The sequence below is a fragment of the Vigna unguiculata genome, chromosome 3 (assembly GCF_037176805.1).
Source record: "Vigna unguiculata cultivar grain cowpea cultivar isolate G323 ecotype 2 chromosome 3, ASM3717680v1, whole genome shotgun sequence".
NCBI classification, from domain to species: Eukaryota; Viridiplantae; Streptophyta; class Magnoliopsida; order Fabales; family Fabaceae; genus Vigna; species Vigna unguiculata.
The window spans coordinates 58,415,512-58,436,869 of record NC_140794.1 but is presented as its reverse complement, the minus strand read 5'-3'; the positions used below and the strand labels follow the sequence as shown (position 1 = coordinate 58,436,869).

At 29.7% G+C, this 21,358-nt stretch overlaps 1 protein-coding gene across 3 annotated transcripts; it reads right to left on the bottom strand.

Moving 5' to 3' along the window:
* Positions 1–2,896: 2,896 nt before the first annotated feature.
* On the bottom strand, positions 2,897–11,083 carry LOC114177104 (protein IQ-DOMAIN 31-like). Of its 3 annotated transcripts, XM_028062350.2 has the most exons (9): positions 11,031–11,055; positions 10,856–10,939; positions 10,668–10,707; positions 9,226–9,317; positions 8,334–8,591; positions 7,421–7,615; positions 6,731–6,805; positions 3,471–4,572; positions 2,897–3,185 (listed from the first exon to the last, which is right to left on the bottom strand). In XM_028062350.2, exons 4-9 carry the CDS (start codon positions 9,307–9,309, stop codon positions 3,154–3,156), a joined length of 1,746 nt encoding a protein of 581 aa, XP_027918151.1. In that variant the 5' UTR covers positions 9,310–9,317; positions 10,668–10,707; positions 10,856–10,939; positions 11,031–11,055; the 3' UTR covers positions 2,897–3,153. The 3 variants fall into 3 exon arrangements, with proteins under 3 accessions (XP_027918151.1, XP_027918150.1, XP_027918153.1); XM_028062349.2 differs by having other exon boundaries at positions 10,856–11,083; XM_028062352.2 differs by having other exon boundaries at positions 8,334–8,588; positions 10,856–11,083.
* Positions 11,084–21,358: the final 10,275 nt, after the last annotated feature.

Below are 21,358 nucleotides of genomic sequence, written 5' to 3'. Positions count from 1 at the left end.
TCTAGAATGATTTAATGATGGTGGTCTTGTAGTTAATATCAAAGTCAATCTTGGACAAATGGGATGATGTGATTTCAACCTGAGAACAATTATATGAGAAGGTTGAATTTGAAAGTATTAATATATATATATATATATATATATATATATATATATATATATATATATATATATATATATATCATGTCTTTTGTAATAAATCTTATGTGATAACATTTATAAGAAATGGCACGTATCAATTGAAAAGTTTTAAATTTATGAGAAGAGACCACAAAAATTTATTAGGAACTCAATTGAGAATTCTCAAATTTATCATGGACTTAAAATATAATTAAGCCATTATTTAAATGTATAAAAAATATTAGTCAACTTAAAATATTTAAATAATTTATACAATTCAAGGTCGAGAGAGTTTAGAGTGTAAAATAAGGTTGAGTGAGAAAATTTTCAAATTTCACCTATTTTGAATGTATTTGAATTTTTATTAATTTAACTAATTGAAATACTATAAAAAAAATATTGTATTTTAAATGTTTTTATAATTTCTCTATACAAACAGAATATTTTATTAAAAAAATTAAATTCTTCAAAAAAAAAAATAATATTTTTATTAAAATACTCTATTAGTCTATATGAGACATGTTATATTAGCAAAATAAATATGATAATTAATATTATTCATAGAACTAGAGTAAAAGATAAGTCTTACTAATATTAATTTTTAATTTTAAGATATTTAGGAAGTGATTAAGAAGTGACATACACTTAAAAAAAACTATTCAACTTTAAACAATTATTATTATGCATCTCAAAATCTTTCAAATCTTAGGCTTCTACAAAATTCTTATTTTTAAATTGTCAAACTTATTTTAGCTCACAGCTTTTATATAAAATAATGATTTAAGAAGAAAATAGATAATAATGTACATTTTTCTAATAAAAGATTGAAAAAACTCCGTTCTCAAAAATGTTTGAAAATAAAAGTTGGACACAATTTAAACTAAAAATATCAAAAGTGGGATAATAAGAATATTAATTTTAAAATGTTCAATTTTAAAGTTATTATCATTAGAAATTATCTATATAATTAATAAACTTTTAATTTTAAAATAAGTTGTCAATAAAGTTAACAAATACTAATAGATCCTCAATTTTAATTTATCTATAAAATAACAATAAAACGATTTATGTTTATACACTTAATAAATGTGGATTTGAAATAAATTATTATCTGTAATATGAAAGTTATAGTAAATCATTATCATATGTGGTTTACCGTACACTACATTGATAACTTTAAACTAATTCACGGTATATTTTTATCATACACCTTGACGATAATTAAAAAAATAAAAACTTTCAAATGAAATAAAACCTGGAGAAGAACTATCTAGCATACAAGCCAAATCATATAAAGATGTTAAATAATCAGGAGAAAGTTTCTAATATAATAAATATAATTTGAAAAGAGAGAAGATAGTAATTTTTAGAATAAATTATTCACGATGTAATATAATAAGGAGGTTATCATCATTGAGTAAGAACTCAATTTTCATATTTATAAATAAGGTTTTAATGTTGATGGCTAAGACTTTATAAAAAAGAACTCCCGAATTAATTGGACAAATCAATTTGGAAGCTTGAAAGCTTATTTTGCTTAGTTATTGTAAAAATGTTGTTTACTTAGTTGAATTTTGTAAATGATGATAATTATTGTTTCATCTTATCCTTATATTATTTACATTTTTCATATTTACCATTATCAATTTTATTCCATTAATATCTGTTCTATCACTCAAAGTTACCATTCATATTATATATCACTTGTCTTGTCTATGTATACATATTCTTTAAACATGTGTAATATTATATTATTAGATGATAATATAATATTATTAAGTTAATATATAAAATAAAATTATATTTATTAAAAATAAAGTAAAATATGTAAAAAAAGATGAAAAAATAATTATCAATAAATAAAAAAAAAATAATGGTCAATTTTCAAAAGTTTAATAAATAATTATATTTTAAAAAATAAAATTAGTATTTTAAATGTGGACACAAAAAAATCTCTTTATCTCTTTATATATTGTTATATATTCATATTTATCATCATCCTTATTTTTAAGCTTCAATATCTTGTCTTTCTATCACTCAAAGTGTGTCAAGTAGCGTCGGAACCTACATAGTATAATTTATCCAAACTCATCTTCCACCTCAACACAGCCAATATAGTCCCTTCTACAGCAATGAAAACCTCCTCTAATAACGCAACCAACATAAGAAAAAAATAGATTTGAAGAAATGCAAACAGATCTATAACCCCAATTCAGAAAGAAATGTTATTTGAAGTGCAAAAGATTGTTTCTGATTTGCTAACACAAATTAAAAGCGAAAGAAAAATGTCAGTGTAGTAAATATAACTAAGCTATATACCTATATTAATCTATTGACGGGTAATTATGGTACATTTTACATCCATCCTAATCTTCGCTTTGTCCATATAGTTAATAGATCCTTAATTTTGAAGTAAATTATACTGAAACATGTGAAAATCTTGTGAATATAGCATTATAAAATGAATGCAAAGGATGCAATTCAATGCCCAATCCTCGGCTTAACAAGGGAAACTTCCATTTCCCCCCACTCATCTATCGTTTCTATTTCGAACATCAAGCGCTTGACAAGAAAGCGAGTACAAAAACCTTTTCAATATTTTGTCATCCTAGGTTGGTGAGAAATCAACATAACAGAAGAATATGCTTTTATGATAGACGATGGGATGTTCAAATCCTAAAGAAACACATTGGAAAAAATACCTCGCAGGAGCATACTCTGGTTACCAGACCACACTTCAGGCCGGAACAGAAAAGTTCTGGTAACACCAAACACGTGTGCTAAATGAGAATTGGACATTCCAGAAATCATGCCGAAAACATAATTAACATTAGGTATAGTTGCATCATGCAAAACTAGAAACCTATAATGTACAAATCACCTTCAAAGCCCAAAATGCAGCAAGTGAAGAAATAATCTGAATTCAAGCACACCTATAGTCCTATGATTCAACAATTTTCATCAAAGATACACATAAACCACACGAGTTTCGGCATCCTCATGTTCCACTCCAGAACATCGGTTTTCCAAAAATTACCTCCTCCACTCTGCTTGAATTACCTTTCCTGCAAGGCGAACAGACACATTGATTATTACGATCCGTTCATAGTAAAAAGACATACCAGAATTTGACTCTGACTCAGATTGAAATTAGACTTCACATTTGCTAGGTTGTTTAATTGTTACCGTTTCGGAATTTGCAATCTAGACATGTTTGACATTAAGCTAATCTGGCAACTTAGCTAATAGAGTAATTTGAAATAGGTGAAATTATTTATCAATGAATGTAAAGCATTATAAATTTTTCGGGTGAATTTTGCAAACCACTATATGAAAAAACTATCACATACCATTCCCATCTCTAGAAGATGATGATACAGTTCTGTCACTTCTGTTGCCCCCTTTGCCACCTGAGTGAACTGGTCTATGTGTCCTAGGTGAATGCGAACTAATTTTGCTGTTAGTTGATGATGGCAAAGAATGGCGCCGGGTCTGGTTGTTTCTTTCACTTCCATCTTGTCCAAATCTCGGGGATCCTTGTGCCCTTAACTTTGCCTTTGCAGATTCAGTTGCTGCCATGTAACTTGGCAAAGTTGGACTATTCTGTATTCCATTATCTGCACGTTCCTGCTTTGCTACATTAGACCCTTTTCTGTTCGGTTTCTGGTTTTCACTGCCTATTGGATCTTCCTTGTGACTCAAATCTCCATTTGTCAAGTGAGAATTTTCATCTTTATATATAAGCTCTGGCAAATCTATGGGCTCATTTTTTAATTCATCGGAAATATTTTTATCTTTAGTTGTAATTTCAGTCAACGGCTTCGATTCCACAGTCACTTGATTACTGGTTGGTGTGTCAAGCATTTCATTACTAGCTGAAAGTCTTGGAGTAGTTTCTATATCTAGCACACTGGAAACAGTTAATGCTGCTTCCTTCTTGACCTTCTCATTAAAACTAACGACCTCTTGTTCTGAAACAGAAAGGGATGAGGTAACTGTGGCCTTTTCCAAATGTTCCTTTGGCATCTCAGTTTCAACTTCTGAAGGAACAGCATTCTCAACAACAGGACTATGAACCTTTCTCAAGTTACGTTTAACCTTTTCAAGCTCATTTTGTGGATTTTCCTGCACGGGATCTGAGGTTTGACTTGGAATTTTCCTTGTGTTTCTTTTAGGTTTTTCAAATTCAGGATTTGCTAGCACTGGTACTGAATCAAAATTCGAAGTAGGAAGCTTCCTGTTCGTACGTTTTGACTTACTCGTTTGAGTATCTCCAACTGAAATACTGCCATGCTTTCTTTGAGCCTTACTATCCTGAATTTTCTTGGGTTGGGGAACTGGTTTCCAAAATTGAGATGCTGACCAGCGCTCCAACCAACTTAGGACTGAATTTGGATCACCCGGAACATATTGCAAACGCAATGCCATTATTGTAGTTGACGAAGTAAAAAGCTGGAACAACAAACATTATCACATGCCCAAGTTAACTGATCATAAAAGACAAATAATAACAGAACTATAGAATTATATGCCCTAGATTATTGACATAGAAATAAAAATTAAAAAAAAAAAAAAACTATATACACCCACAAATTTTAGTGTTAAGATAGGCAAGATAAGCATACAAGATATATTAAGGTACCCTTTGTCACTTTAAAGACAAGTTCACCGTATAGAAAATTTAACCAAACAAAAGTATAGACACAACGAACATCCCGCTCAAACCCAGACAGAAGAAATACAGTCTCAACATTTTAAGATGGTTAATCATAGATTCTTGGTATGAATTCCTCCACCTACACATACATCCCAGGTGAATCAAAGCCTATTATTCCTGTGAACAACTAATTGATTAAAAAAGTAGCAGTAAATAAACTGCTGACCCTACTATTAAGATGAAAATTGAGCATGCACACACTTTAGCAACAACTAATTGATTTTACAATCTCATCATTGATTTAATTTATTTAAATTGGAGTCTCTAAAATTTTCAGCCTAACTTTACATATGTTAGCAATTCCAATCTATAAGTATAAGAAAACGTCTTTGTCGTTTGTTATTTCTAAAAGATGGACTTTAAACTTAACCCAATCTCACAACACACGCTCTTATGCTGAAAATATCAAATGTGGGAATAGAGAAGGGCCTGATAAACCAAACAAAACTCACTAAAATAAACTTTGATAGCATATAAACAAGTGAATCTTAAGCCTAATTTAACCTCAAAACTGACTTGTAAGGTGAGGTGTGCACTCACTTCTACACTATAATTTGATCATATCACTAATCAATGTAGAATATCCAAGAGATGTAACAAACTAACATTTCTTGGTATACCTAACGACAACAAATTTCATAAAGATAGTAACTTTGAAAGTATGAGCTCCAGCCTCTACATTCACGCAAAAAGTTCCACTTACTTTAAACAATGGTAAGTCAACAACAAAAACAAAATTTTGTGAACAGCCGGAGAGTATTAGAAGGATTACTTGTAATTTGTGTGGTGTAGACACTAGTATACATATGTGTATAATAAAGAGCATATGTTAATAAGGAACAAAATCAATGATTAATAATGAGAAATATTTTTAGACATTTCCCCATTTGATGTAATCACATCTTATCATATTTTTCTATTTAATGTAACCAAATTATCTATAACAAGGGGAATGGGGAACAGCAGACCATACATAACCAATTTTACGCCCAATTTCATGTTGAAGGTGATGATGCTCAAACGGATAGGGTACACAATCGTTTATAGTTGTAATCACTTCAGTATCTATCGTAACTAACTGCATTCAGTTATACTGAGTTGTCAGTTACTTAGATTAGTTGTAGTCTCTAGTCAGTATAGATTTCTGAGAACCTGAGAAACCACGAACGAAAATATACATCTTTGGTCCATACTATAAATCCTGTTGTTCATTCAGGACTCAGTTGCAGATGTTACATAATCATCTTACATAAAAAACTAGTTATGTATTAATTGAACAATGTATATTATTACCTGACGAAACCAATAGCATTAGTGTGGCAAAAAATCAATCTTTTGGAATTGGTAACTATTTAGAGAAATTAATGGAGTGTTTTACTGTCTCTCTCACAATGTTGTTTTCTCACTACAGAGATTCAACTTTTTACAATTAAAAAAAATAAATACACCGTAATTAACCAATTTACAAGGAAATACTAATTAACTTAGTTAATAGCATTAAATTTGTCCTACATCTATAAGTTCTTTCTAAACCTACCCTTAATATTAATGAGACATGCTTTCATTTTTTTTTTAAATATTTGTATACTCTCATCATATATATTTATTGCTCTTGTTGCATGTGAAGAGACAAAATAAAGTTGTCAAAGTACATAAAAGGCAAATTAGACTCCCAAAAAACCTTATTGAACTTGGACATAATTAAGGGTATTTTGAAAGAAAAATTATGTATGATGCATTTTAGATTGGTTCTCATAAAAAGGACTGAGCAAAATCTCTATTTTAATTCTTATTAGAAGGACCAGACGGAGCATACTATAGTACATTCTGGAATGAAACTTACACAGAATAAGTAGCCAAAGAAGGAACTTAACATGAACATAGAGTAATTACCTTAAGAATGAATGCATTTGCTGACAGCTTTGCAATTTTCGTGGATATAGCAATTGGCTTGACAAATTTGCCATCCTAAAGGTACAAGACATCGAGAAGGAAAACTATTAGCAGTAGTTAGAAATATAACACAGGTAATCTTCCCCCACCTTCTCTCATCCCTGACTTGTGAACACTCAAAAACGCGAAGTTATCAAATAACAGCTAGCCAATAACCAAATTCACTACTGAATAACCAAAAGAAACTCGTTACCAAATTCACAAATTGTTCAATACAGATTGTTGACGCATAGCAATATTTCATGATGTAAAAACTAGTCAATAAAAGTTGAAGACAATCTTAACAGCCTGTATAATGCACCAACTTCTTCTGATTATGACAAAAAAGTAGTGGATGAAAATGACCATATTTTTTTGTAGGAATGAATAATTCAGAATAAACCTATTGCTTCGTCAAGTAAGTGTTCGTATTTAATAGAACCATTTAGCTCTAATATGACCAAGATATCCGGTAAAGTATAAATTCAGATGCATATCGGCACCCCACCCCCAATAAACCAAAAGAATACTCTGACCAAGACAACACACACATTCGTCACTTGCATACTTTTCCCCACAAAGAAAGTTTAATCAGAAGAACAATATGAGTAACTAACAACTATTTACTGAATTCAATTTTCGAAAAATTACCAGAGGGTTGCATTTCTCATGGATTTCAGATCCAACATTAGACTGCCTAACTCTTCCTCCACGAGCAAGTGCTTGGAACTTGACAATACCATACATAGAGCATAATGTAACAACAGCTTGTCTCCTAACCAAGTGCCCACGAATGAGTGCTTGCAGCCTTATTATGCCTTTCAGGGCCCTAAATGCTCTCCGAGCCTTCATGAAAGAACTCCCATTAGTTAAGTAACAATAACAAATATCACAACTTATAACAGTCACACTATCGAAACTTGACAAAGATAGTTCTGATAGGTCAAGAAATTGTCTGTATGCCATCCTCTCATAGACCTATTTATCAAATTATAAGTGAAGCATTGAATAACTCAAGAAAGCAAAAGATTTTACTGATGAAGTACGCTTTCTATAAAGAGTGTCATAGCAGGAGGAACCGCCAAATCAGGCAGAGTTTATCTTCACTAAGAAAACAATTTCCCAAGTAACGATAAAATCAAAGATATTACGAGCTTTATTTTAGAGAGAGTTATTGGAATTGCAACATGGACTAGACAGCTTCTCTTGACAACTAAACTGACAGTCTTAGATAATATCTATAAAAGGTCTCAAATTGGAAAAGAAATATCTGAAGGGGGGAAGATAAATTACAAACCCCCATAGACTATAACTCTAAATATCACACTAAGCGTCAAGGATGAGTTCTAATAATAATAAACAACTAAACCTCTTAATTTCTTGGTCCACCAAAGACTCCAAGTCAGATGTAAAGATAATTTACAATAATAGCAGAAAATCAATTCCACTCAATTACTATTCTTTTGCAGTATAGATTAAAACATAGTTTTCATATTCACAGTTCAGTTTTGCTTTCAGATAACTTTAATCAGTAACGCATTCTATAGAACAGTTAATTGCATACCAAATAACCCCTGAAAGCAGCTTGTGCCTTTGTTGCTGCTTCCTCCAGCCTCGTTTTCTCTGGATCCAGTGCATCCTCTTCATTAGTAGATCCTACTAAGTCTATTTCTTGATTGTCAGGTAAAATATTATCTGCTTCTTTGTTTTCCATCTCCTGGACTTCATCGTGATTGGGAATAGTATCGGAGGTTGGTTCTAAGGACAAACCCGTTTCCGGCACCTTGGAGGTAACTATTACTCCTTTTTTATTAACAAGCTTCTAAATGGAATTATAGTAAACCAAGTCAGGCATTTCATTGCAGAAGAAAGTCCATATTACATACTATCACTGTTGTTGAGAAAAATAAGTTTAAGATATACTTTCAACAATATAACAGAATCTATAATCCTAGCAATATATGACTAATCGTAGGTTGTTTGCAAATTCTGCTAAGTGTTAAAGGTCAGCACAGTGCAAAAGTAGCAGAAAAAGTTAAGTCCTGCAACAACAACACCAAACTAGAATGTATTATTTAAGGAGAACAAAATTTGGGTTCTCTACTTCCTGTTTTCATTCTCTCTGTCCATGACAACGTTTGATTAACAGTACCGATCACTTGCATCAAAATTTATTGGAAAAAGAGCGCTAGCAACGAGCTCTCTAGGACATCTAACTTCTTATTTAATGGCCTCGCACATGATTTTGTAGTTTTCAATGAATTTTATCGAATAAAAAGTGTAAAAGAGAGTGTTAGAGTGTCTTGCATTTTTCTTGAAGGAAAATATATTTGGCTATTTATGTCATGAGAAAAATTATGTAATTTGACAGAATATTTCTGAATGTATTAGTGAAATATGAATGTGGATAAACAATGAACAGAGTGATGAGGTTGCCTTAACTATCACAATATTACCTCTCTGCTTTTTGAAATATTTGATTTGGATGACTTTTTCCCAAACAGTACGGTTTTGATCCATTTTCCTGGTGACTTACCCATCCTGGGACCTGTAAAAGAAGGTTAAATGATCTCTCAATTGATCTCCATGATTGTTGCTTCATATTAGTAAATTTGAAAGTATGTAATTATCCTGAAATCATGCAGGATGCCTGATTGGCTGCTTAACTAGATCACCAAATTCAATTAACTTAGTGCAACTTAAATAAACTACAGTGAACTCATCAGTTCCTTTGTTTAGCCAAGCATATAGGTCGATAAATCTTAAAACTGTTATGCCCTCCATTTGGTACGCGAAAGTATTCAGAAAAAAAAGAAGTAAGATAAAATGTTATGATTTTCAGAAATAACTTTTTTAAAGAAGTCACGAAAGGAAATTACATTAAATTTATAGTGATATTCAAATAATACCTAAAGAAACATGTCAATGATAATATAGAAGTTAATAGACCTTTGAACAATAATAACAGACCTTCTACGTATAAAAGCATATCTGGCGACGGGTTCTCAATAAATTTAATTATGCAAAGAAAATAACTTATATAATAATAACTTTTTTCCCTTTCCGCATTATTTTTAGCTGAAACATACAGCAGCCTTTTCTTCCATTCGGATGTTAGTCTCTGAATAACTACCTTTCCTTATCAATAAAGAAAAATCATCAATGAATATGTAATCAACAACAGAAAAACAAAACTTCCCAAATAAAAATCAAGTATTATCAACAACTTGGGATGACATAATTACTGACCAATCAACTATCCACAGTAAATAGTCATAGATATCATGCACAATTAGTACCATCTTTTAAACTGATGCAATAATACACCACTAAAAAATGGTATCATGTCCATATCCCTTTTAATATGATGCACCGTCACTCTTTGACTTTTTCCCAACCCCCACCGCTAAACCTCGACTAAAGAACAAAAAGCGCTATAAGCCACCGACAATCATAACGCACGGGAAGGAAATGATGAAAAAAAAATACAATGCAAACAACGTTTGATCTCTCGAGCTCGAAGCTCCTGCCTGCTGAGATTCGATTGAGCACTACAAATCTAAAAAATTACAAATCAACAGTAATCAATCAATCAATCAATAACATAAAAGCACAGAACAGAATAAGATATTAACACAGAAAAAAAAGGTAACTTCAAATGAAAAATTGAATTCACCAAAACCAAGAATTGAACATATTTCACTTGAAATGCCGCAAAACTGAAAATGTATTAACGGACAGGAAAAAAGGTAATTGGAAATGCACTAATACAGAAACCCTAGAATACCCAAGATCTGCTATGGGTAAGAACTAGGAGGCACGGAACAGTGCTCGGTCCTTGAATCAGTGTCTGAAATTGGTGCCAACAAGCTAGAATGAGGCTAGATCTGAAGATTACCTGACCAATGTGGAACCTTTTCACTTCAAATCTACCATTCCTGTTACCCACACAACCAAACAATGAGAATGCAAAATTAAAACAATAATTTATTTCCCCATTTGTTTAGTTTACTATTCTAGAGCAAGAGGATAAATATATACAGAGCAGTGCACAAGAGAAGAGAAAGACACAAGAAGTTTGTGTACCATGGAAAAGATAGAGAGAGAAGATTGATCTAAAGCTGCGTAAATTTTGTGGTTGCTTTGTTTGATGCCGCTGCTCTCTGAGAACTGTGCTAGCTGGATGAGTGAAATTTGAAATAACAAAAAATGTCTGAAAGAAACTGAAATGAAATGCCTGGATAAATCGTAGGGAAATCACCACGTGTCATTCATGCACAGTCTAGAGCCATCGTCGTAACCGTCGGATTCAAATACTTGGTTAGTTTTGAATCGTTGACCACAGAGAATGGTTTAATCCAAGGGTGCAAATGAGAGGTTGCGCTGCACTCGAGGACACGCTAAGAAAAAAGAAGTTGCTGTGATTTAATAGAAGGTTGTTTCTTCTGGGAGTGCCAGTGCAGTTACTTCAAAACGAAGTGTTCCAGTTTCTTTAATCTTTATTCCGAAGCATTAGAAAATTACTATTAGGCCCCTGTGTCTCTAACTGTGCTTCACGCGTTGAGACGCGTCTGGTAGAGATGAACCGTTGGTGGAAATAGATGGAGGGTAGAGATGAAAGCGCGTGGCTTGTGATGAGGGTAGTTCGCGTGGTGCAAGGTTTGGAAGCCACGGTGGCAAGAACAGTGTGGGAGATTGCGTGGAGCATGCGACAAAGAGAGAGTGAGGGTAGTGTAGTGAAGTTAACAGCCCCACCTTATCACTCCCCGTAATAAACGCACCATATTCATGCCGTTTTTGTATTTATGGGGCATAGGTGATTTTCTTACGTAAAATTTATATTTTGTCTGTGTACAATGAAAACAACAACTTAAAACTTATCATTACAATTTCAACAACTATAATTATTTAGCATTAGTTTATATATATTTAAATATTTCGCTATTATCATATCATGACTAAAAGAAGTTGATAATGACTAAATTTTTGGCCAAACTAATTTCATGACTTTTAGTTAGTTTATTTTTGTTTCTCTAAACTTTCTTGTAATTCATGTAATTTTTTTCTATAATTATAATTCTTTTCTGTTGTATTTTACTCATTTTAGATTTATGACATAAATTTAATTTGGATGTGATGAATATTTGATTTTCTTTTTATATGGGAGAGTTGCTCTCAATATAGAACAATCACCCCACTTAGTTTTCTAATAAATTTTAAACATTCATAATGCCGTGTTCTTTTATTCTTCTGTTTTTATGTAACCATTTTTTACTTTATTTTTTATTCTATGGTTTTCTTTTCCGTTTTAAGTTTAATGGTAATTCATGATAAAAAAATATATCTTGTTCAGATTCTCTTAAGAATTATATATATATATATATATATATATATATATATATATATATATATATATATATATATATATATATTAAAAAAATATAAAATAGTTTTAAAAAAAATAATAAATATATAATTGTTATTATGTAAATCCAAATTAAAACTATATTATTAAAGTTGTCAACATAAAAAATATAATTTATTATCATCATAAAAGTACTACTATAAGAAAATTCTTAAATAATGACTATTTTTATTAACAAAAAATATGTTAATTTTCTAATTAGAGACAAAGTATTTCGGTAGCTAAAATCTTGGTAACTAATGTTAGTAACCAATTTAAAAATCAATTGTTTTGATAATCAAAACCTTGATAGTTCATGTTAGTGAACAATTTAGAGACAATTCATAATAAATACTATTTTACTTAGAGACCAATTATAATTTTTGGAACTATTTTAGTTGTCAATAATTTTTAGTTTTTAAATTGATCACTATATAGTGACTAAATATTTGTTGTCACAAAAATCGGTTATTATTCAAATATTTTCTTGTAGTTTACTACGATTTTATAAAGTAGAAACTTCATTGATAAATATTGATATAGTATCTTAAAGTATCGGATACGGATACATGTCAAACACGAATACGTGACCTAAGTTGAAGTATCGATACATCATCTATGATTACATAGATTTAGAAGCATAAAATAATTTTGACCTAATGGACTAACTTAAATAATACTTACTTAAATAAACTCTCAGTTAAATAATACTTATCCAATGAAGTTACACTCTCAGTTAGCCTGTTCCGAGTTGAATTAAATGAGTTAATTCAAATTTACTTAAATAAAAAGTCAATACGATTGTTTTTTGGATTTACCTTTTTTATAGAAAATAAAAACTACCCCAAATTGACTTAAATAAAAAACCAATAGGATTTTTTTTGGGATTGACTATTTTTATAAATAATAATTATAATTATAATTTAAATCAAATAAATATAATAATAAAAACAGTTTTATCAATTATAAGGTATATAATAAAAACTATATATTCAAAAGTCATTTTAATGTTATTTTATAATAAAAATTATAGCTGTCAAAACGGGTAACCCGGCCCGACCCGGCTTGACCCACCATGGGTTGATGATTTAGTGAACCAATCTAACCCGACTCACTTTTTAGCGAGTCAAAAAAATTCATGTTCGGCCGGCCCATCACGGGTTGACGGGTTAAACGGGTTGGCTCACGGGTTCACTTAATTAAAAAAAATACAATTATTTTTATTTTTTTTCAATCAAAACTAAATGGTAATTCTAATTAAAATCTAAATAAACTTTAATACAATTCAAATATAAACCAAAACAAAAAAAAATACAAATTATTTATGTGTTGGATAAAAAAAACAACCTAACATGACCCAAATGTAAAACTCAACTTAATAAAAAAAATAAAAAACACTTGTGTGACCCATTTATCTGCGGGTTGGCTCACCAACCCGGCTCACCACGGGTTCAACTCGAGTGAGCCGGGTTCTACATGAGCCGGGTCAAAAATCAACCCGTATTAAAATTTGTAAAAAAATTTCAATCCGACCTAAATCCGTGATGAGCCGGATTGGCTCGCGCGCAGATTCCAACCCATTTTTACAGCTCTAATAAAAGTAGATTTACTTGGACATTTCATCAATAAAAGAATATTAGTTTGGTAATTTTAAGCTAACATTTTTTCAATCGTTTTATCACAATATCTTTTCAATTTATTTTACATTTGTCTGGTTAGTTAAATATTTAAATGACATGTCATAGGAAAATTTAAAATCAAGCCATCTTTTTCATCATAATTATTTGTGTAAAACTGCAGGTTTAATTTATAGGTTAAATATAATTTTATTTTTTAAAATTTTTATGTTTATATTTAGAATTTTAAATTATTGAGAAGTGAATTTTATATCTAATTTAAAATAAAGTTTGTAAAATAAAGTTTACACTATATTTATATATTATAAAATTATTTTATCTTAATAATAACGTAAGACTTTCGACATAAATTACTCTTCGAACATAAATTACTTTTACTTCTAAAATTTACTAATGAATGGAAGAAGTTTATCGAATAATAACATGAAGTATGACTAATGTAAACATTGTACAATACAAGTAACTGTAGTTGTGTGTGTTGATGATTTGGTGAGGGAATTATGGGACCGCAGGAGAGGGGGAGTGGATAACAGAAAACGAAAACACATGTATTTGCACACAAAATTTTACGCCGTTTTTTTTTTTTTTTGTTTTTTTAGAGAATTTAGAAGATAAAGTGAGTGGATTTAAAGTTAAATTTTGTGAAAATTAGTGAATGATTTGAATGATGTAATAGATTAAATAAAAATTATAATAAATAAAAATTAAAAATTATTAAAATATCCTCTATAATAAAATTATATAAAATAATTCTTAAATTAATTAAAAATATTATATTTTAAAAACTATTATTTAATAAATTTTAATAAAAATAAATTATATTAAATTATTATTATTATTTTTTAATAATTACTATCACTTAAAATTGTTATTAATATTATTACTATTAATTGTTATATATATTATTTAATATATCAATATTATATATAAATATTATTATTAATAATTAATTATTATTAGTATTATTATCATATATATATATATATATATATATATATATATATATATATATATATGGGTAAGAAGTATATTGTTGGCTTTGAATATAATGAAGTAATATGGGTAAAATTTTGATTGATTCTCTCAAATCTTCTTTGTACTGGAGGAATGAATATTTTACCTTATCTCATAATTTCATTTGTGTTAATTTTTCAATACGAACACAAATTTTTTTAATAATTTATCCTTGTAATTTGGTGCATCGAAAGGATTTCCTGATGCGAACATACCTTTAATATTGTTAGGTGACCGATACTTCATTTATTCATTAATAAAATTTAGAAATAAAAGCAAATTAAGATTTGAGATAAAAATAAAATTAAAATTTTACATGAAAATTTATGATTAGAAACATTAAGTCTTAATTTATTATTTTTTTCTTTTAACCTTTTTTGTTTTAGACGACAACAAAGTGCATGTTTACCAAATCAATAGATATTGCAAAAGTTAAAAAGAAGGTATAATTCTAAAATCTGAAAAATAAAAATTGTTGAGTCGTAAAAGATGTAACCACTCTTTAAAATTTATATATTAAATTCTTATTCAACAATGCAATGGTAAAATAATTTATAATTAATAAATAATAACATTTTAATGATTTATCAAGAGAGGTGAAAATAATTACCTGGAAATAAACTGCTGAAATAAAAAAAAAATACATAAAACAAATTACAATGTACCCTTCATATTTACTCATTGTATCCGATACCTCTTTCTTTTTAACATTATTTTTGCCTTCATTCTAATGTCGGTGTTAAGTAGTACGAAAGATCACTAAAGCACTATGCAACACATAAAAAAAAGAAAAAAACTAGAATGTTTTATGAAAATGTTAATTTAACTTTGTAATAAACCAGCACGATTTTGCATATTTTGAGCAAATCCAGAGAATATCATATTTTAGGCTAGGAATTTTCGATTCATGCAACAGGTTTTAACAACTAAGGAAGAAGCAAATCCAAAATGTGTGAATATAATTTGTTCATAAATACACTGTCTCGTTCTCAAGTCAAATTTATTATTTGTGTCGCTTCGCTCCTCGTAAACACAACACATGGTGATTCAACACATAACTACCAAGCTATGTATTAATTAAAATTAATATACTTATTATTATTATTATTATTATATATTATTTGTCATTAAATCAAATGCATCTTCGTACAAACACATAAAAATATTAAATTTAATAAATTCACCGCAATAATTATAACTATTTACGTTCTCATTACTTGGTTAATTAATCATTAACTAACATATTTCCATTCTCAATTGTATAAAAGGTATTACAAAAAATATATATGGTTTTGGTGGTGCTCTCCTGATATTGACAATTTATTTTTTTACTGTGAGACCCACTTTTATTTCATGAGTTAAGTGATAAAGTTCGAGTCAGCCTACCAATTTTATATTCTTTTTCAAAAAATCTTCTCAGTTTTTTCCACTCAACTATTCTCTCTTTTTTTCTCACTGGCTCAAAAATTAGTTTTCACTCTTACTCTTCTTGGAATAGAAGCTCAATTAGGACACTTCAAGATTTCCCTTCGAGCTAGCCAAATGCTCCCTTCATCTCCTTAAGTTGTTTTAGGTCTTAGTGCTTTCCCACTAAGGACTTTCTCCTCCTCAAGTTTAGCTTTCAGTCATGGTAAGGGAAGCTAGGGATTTTCACGTTTTCAAACTATATTTCTTGTTTTTAGTTATGTTTTGTGTTTGTAATGCTTGGATGATGGTGTGATAATATAATGTATGTAGTTTTTGGCTAGATTTCTAATGTTGCATGCAGGAGCAGGAGAGGAACTGCTATTCTCGCTCAGATTAGAATCCTCTAGCCTAAGCGAGAATAGCAGAGAACTCTCAATTGTTACATGAGTTGTCGCTCAAGCGATAACAGTCTCGCTTATGTACACCGAATTTGATTATAAGTTACAAAAATCAATTCTTATTACAATAGGTACATCCACTGGATGAGAAAAAAAAGATTGATCAATAAATTTTAAAAAATTGCACCAAAAGTAATACGCAACTCCCCACTTATTTGTTCTTTGTGCCCCACTTATTTGCCTATCTTGTTTGGCCTATTTTTTTCTTCAAGTCAGCCACCTAGTGCAAGAATGAATGGTTGATTTTTGTAACATATAATCTAATTAGTGGTACATAAGAAGTACATCCCTTTGGATGATAAAAAAACAAGAATGATTAGTAAATTTTAAAAAATGGTACGAAAAGTAACAAGCAACTCCCCACATATTTGTTATTTGTTCATTGTGTCCCACTTAAATTAAGATCTTATTTGACTTATTTTATTTTTTACGCAGCCACCTTGAGAAAAAATAAGGATTGTTTTTGTTACTTGTAACCACTTTCTAGATACATAAGAGGTACATTTATTGGATGACAAAAAAAGATTGATCAGTAAATTTTAAAAAAAAATGTACGAAAAGTAATACGCAAATCCCCATTTATTTTCTCTTTGTACCCCACTTATTTGCTTATATGGTTTGACCCATTTTTTTCTTAAAGACAGCACCTACTGTAAGCAAAAAGAGTTGATTTTTGTAATTAATAATCAAATTCGTTGTACATAAGAAGTATATCCCTTTGGATGATAAAAAGAAGATTGATCAGTAAATTTTAAAAAATTTTACGAAAAGTAACAAGCAACTCCCCACCTATTTATTGATTGTGCCCCACTTAGATTGAGATCTTATTTGACTTATTTTATTTTTTAGCCAGCCACCTTGAGCAAAAAATAAGGGTTGTTTTTGTTACTTGTAACAAAATTCGTGATACGTAAGAGATACATCAATTGGACGACAAATAAAGATTGATCAGTAAATTTTTAAAATTTTTAGGAAAAGTAACAAACAACTCCCCACATATTTGTTCATTGTGCCCCACTTAGATTCAGATCTTATATGACTTGTTTTATTTTCTATGTAGCCACCTTGAACAAAAATTAAGAGTTGTTTTTGTTACTTGTAAACAAATTAGTGATACATAAGAGGTACATGTACATGCATTGGATGACAAAAAAAGATTGATCAGTAAATTTTAAAAAATTATACAAAAAGTAATAAGCAACTCTCCACATATTTGTTCATTATACCCCACTTAGATTGAGATCTTATTTGACTTATTTTATTTTCTAGGCAACCACCTTGTGCAAAAAATAAGGCTTGTTTTTGTTACTTGTAACCAAATGTGATACATAAGAGGTACATCCATTCATGACAAAAACATATTGATCAATAAATTTAAAAAAATTGTACAAAAAGCAATAAGCAACTCCCCACATATTTGTTAATTGTGCCCTACTTAGATTGAGATCTTATATGACTTATTTTATTTTCTAGCCAACCACCTTGAAGAAAAAAATAAGGGTATTTTTTGTTACTTGTAAACAAATTCGTGATACATAAGAGGTACATCCATTGGATGGCAATAAAAGATTCATCAGTAAATTTTAAAACAATTTACCAAAAGTTACAAGCAACTCCCCACATATTTGTTCATTGTGCCCCATTTAGATTGAGATCTTATTTGACTTATTTTATTTTCTAGGATGCCACCTTGAGCAAAAAATAAGGGTTGTTTTTGTTACATGTAACCAAATTCGTGATCCATTCATGAGAAAAAACATATTGATCAATAAATTTAAAAAAATTGTACAAAAAGCAATAAGCAACTCCCCACATATTTGTTAATTATGCCCTACTTAGATTGAGATCTTATATGACTTATTTTATTTTCTAGGCAACCACCTTGAAGAAAAAAATAAGGGTTTTTGTTTTTTTACTTGTAAACAAATTCGTGATACATAAGAGGTACATCCATTGGATGACAATAAAAGATTCATCGGTAAATTTTAAAAAAATTTACGAAAAGTTACAAGCAACTCCCCACATATTTGTTCATTGTGCCCCATTTAGATTGAGATCTTATTTGACTCATTTTATTTTCTAGGATGCTACCTTGAGCAAAAAATAAGGGTTGTTTTTGTTACATGTAACCAAATTTGTGATACATAAGAAATATAACCATTGGATGATAAAAAAAGATTGATCAGTAAATTTAAAAAAAAATGGTACGAAAAGTAAGAAGCAACTCCCCACATATTTGTTCATTGTGCCCCACTTAGATTGAGATCTTATTTGACATATTTTATTTTCTAGGCGGCCAGCTTGAGAAATAAAATAAGGATTGTTTTTGGTACTTGTAACCAAATTCGTGATACATAAGAGGTACATCCATTGGATGAGAAAAAAAGATTGATTAGTAAATCTAAAAAAAAATTACAAAAAGTAACAAGCAACTCCCCACATATTAGTTCATTGTGCCTCACTTAGATTCAAATTTTATATGACTTATTTTATTTTCTAGGCAGCCACCTTGAGCAAAAAATAAGTGTTGTTTTTGTTACTTGTAACGAAATTCGTGATACATAAGAGGTAAATCTGTTGGATGACAAAAAAGATTGATCAGTAAATTTTATAAAATTGTACAAAAAGTAACAAGCAACTCCCCATATATTTGTTCATTGTGCTCTACTTAGATTCAGATCTTATTTGACTTATTTTATTTTCTAGGCAGCCACCTTGTGTAAAAAATAAGGTATGTTTTTGTTACTTGTAACCAAATTCGTGATACATAAGTTGGATGACAAAAAAATATTGATCAGTAAATTTTATAAAATTGTACAAAAAGTAACAAGCAACTCCCCATATATTTGTTCACTGTGCCCCACTTAGATTGAGATCTTATTTGACTTATTTTATTTTTTAGGCAGCCACCTTGACAAAAAAATAAGGGTTGTTTTTGTTACTTGTAACCAAATTCGTGATACATAAGAGGAACATCCATTGAATGAATAAAAAAGATTGATCACTGAATTTAAAAGAATTGTTCGAAGAGTAACAAGAAATTCCCCACATATTATTTCATTGTGCCCCATTTACATTGAGATCTTATTTGACTTATTTTATTTTCTAGGATCCCTCCCACCTTGAGCAAAAAATAAGGGTTGTTTTTGTTATTTGTAATCAAATCCGTGATACATTAGATGTAGATCTGGATGACAAAAAATGATTGATCGGTAAATTGTAAAAAATTGTACAAAAAGAAAGAAACAACTCACCACATATTTTGTTCATTGTGTCCCACTTAGATTGAGATCTTATTTGACTTATTTCATTTTCTAGGCAGCCACCTTGAGAAAAAAATAAGGGTTATTTTTGTTACTTGTAACCAAATTCATTTGGATGATAAAAAAAGATTGATCAGTAAATTTTAAAAAATTGTACGAGAAGTAATAAGCAATTCCCACATATTTGTTCATTGTGCCCCATTTAGATTGAGATCTTATTTGACTTATTTTATTTTCTAGGATGCCACCTTGAGAAAAAAATAAGGGTTGTTTTTGTTACTTGTAATCAAATTCGGGATATAGATCCATTAGATGACAAAAAATGATTGATCGGTAAATTTTAAAAAATGGTACAAAAAGAAAGAAGCAAACCAACACATATTTGTTCATTGTGCCCCACTTAGATTGAGATCTTATTTTACTTATTTTATTTTCTAGGCAGTCACCTTGAGAAAAAAATAGGGGTTATTTTTGTTACTTGTCGCCAAATTTGTGATACATAAGAGGTACAACCATTGCATGACAAAAAAAAGATTGATCAGTAAATTTTAAAAAATTCTACGAAAAGTAACAAGCAACTCTCCACAAATTTGTTCATTGTGTCCCACGAAGATTGAGATCTTATTTGACTTATTTTATTTTCTAGGCAGCCACCTTGAGCAAAAAATAAGGATAGTTTTTGTTACTTGTAACCAAATTCGTGATACATAAGATGTACATCCATTGAATGACAAAAAAAGATTAAATCAATACATGTTAAAAAATTATCCGAAAAGTAACAAGCAACTCCGCACATATTTGTTCATTGTGCCCCACTTAGATTCAGATCTGATATGACTTAATTTATTTTCTAGGCAGCCACCTTGAAAAAAAACAAGGGTTGTTTTTGTTACTTGTAACCAAATTCGTGATACATAAGAGGTACATTCATTGGATGACAAAAAAAAGATTGATCACTAAATTTAGAAGAATTGTATGAAGAGTAACAAGAAATTCCATACATATTTGTGCATTGTGCCCCACTTAGATTGAAATCTTATATGACTTATTTTATTTTCTAGGCAGCCACGTTGAGGAAAAAATAAGGATTGTTTTTGTTACTTTAACCAAATTTGTGATACATAAGAGGTAGATCCATTGGATAACAAAAAAATATTGATTAGTAAATTTTAAAAAATTGTACAAAAAGAAAGAAGCAACTCACCATATATTTGTTCATTGTGTCCCACTTAGATTATGATCTTATTTGACTTATTTTTTTTCTAGGCAGCCACATTGAGAAACAAATAAGGGTTTTTTTGTTACTCGTAACCAAATTCGTGATACATAAGAGGTACATGTACATGCATTGGATGACAAAAAAAGATTGATCAGTAGATTTTATTGTACGAAAAGTAACCATCAAC

What these genes read in the sequence shown, in the direction of transcription:
- LOC114177104 (XM_028062349.2), bottom strand. Translation starts at nt 9,309, where the DNA reads ATGGGTAAGTCACCAGGAAAATGGATCAAAACCGTACTGTTTGGGAAA. An exon ending in CAAATGCATTCATTCTTAAG is followed by an intron (nt 4,573 to 6,730) that starts GTAATTACTCTA and finishes TTGTTGTTCCAG; the next exon opens with CTTTTTACTTCGTCAACTAC. An exon ending in ATCTTCTAGAGATGGGAATG is followed by an intron (nt 3,186 to 3,470) that starts GTATGTGATAGT and finishes TTCGCCTTGCAG; the next exon opens with GAAAGGTAATTCAAGCAGAG.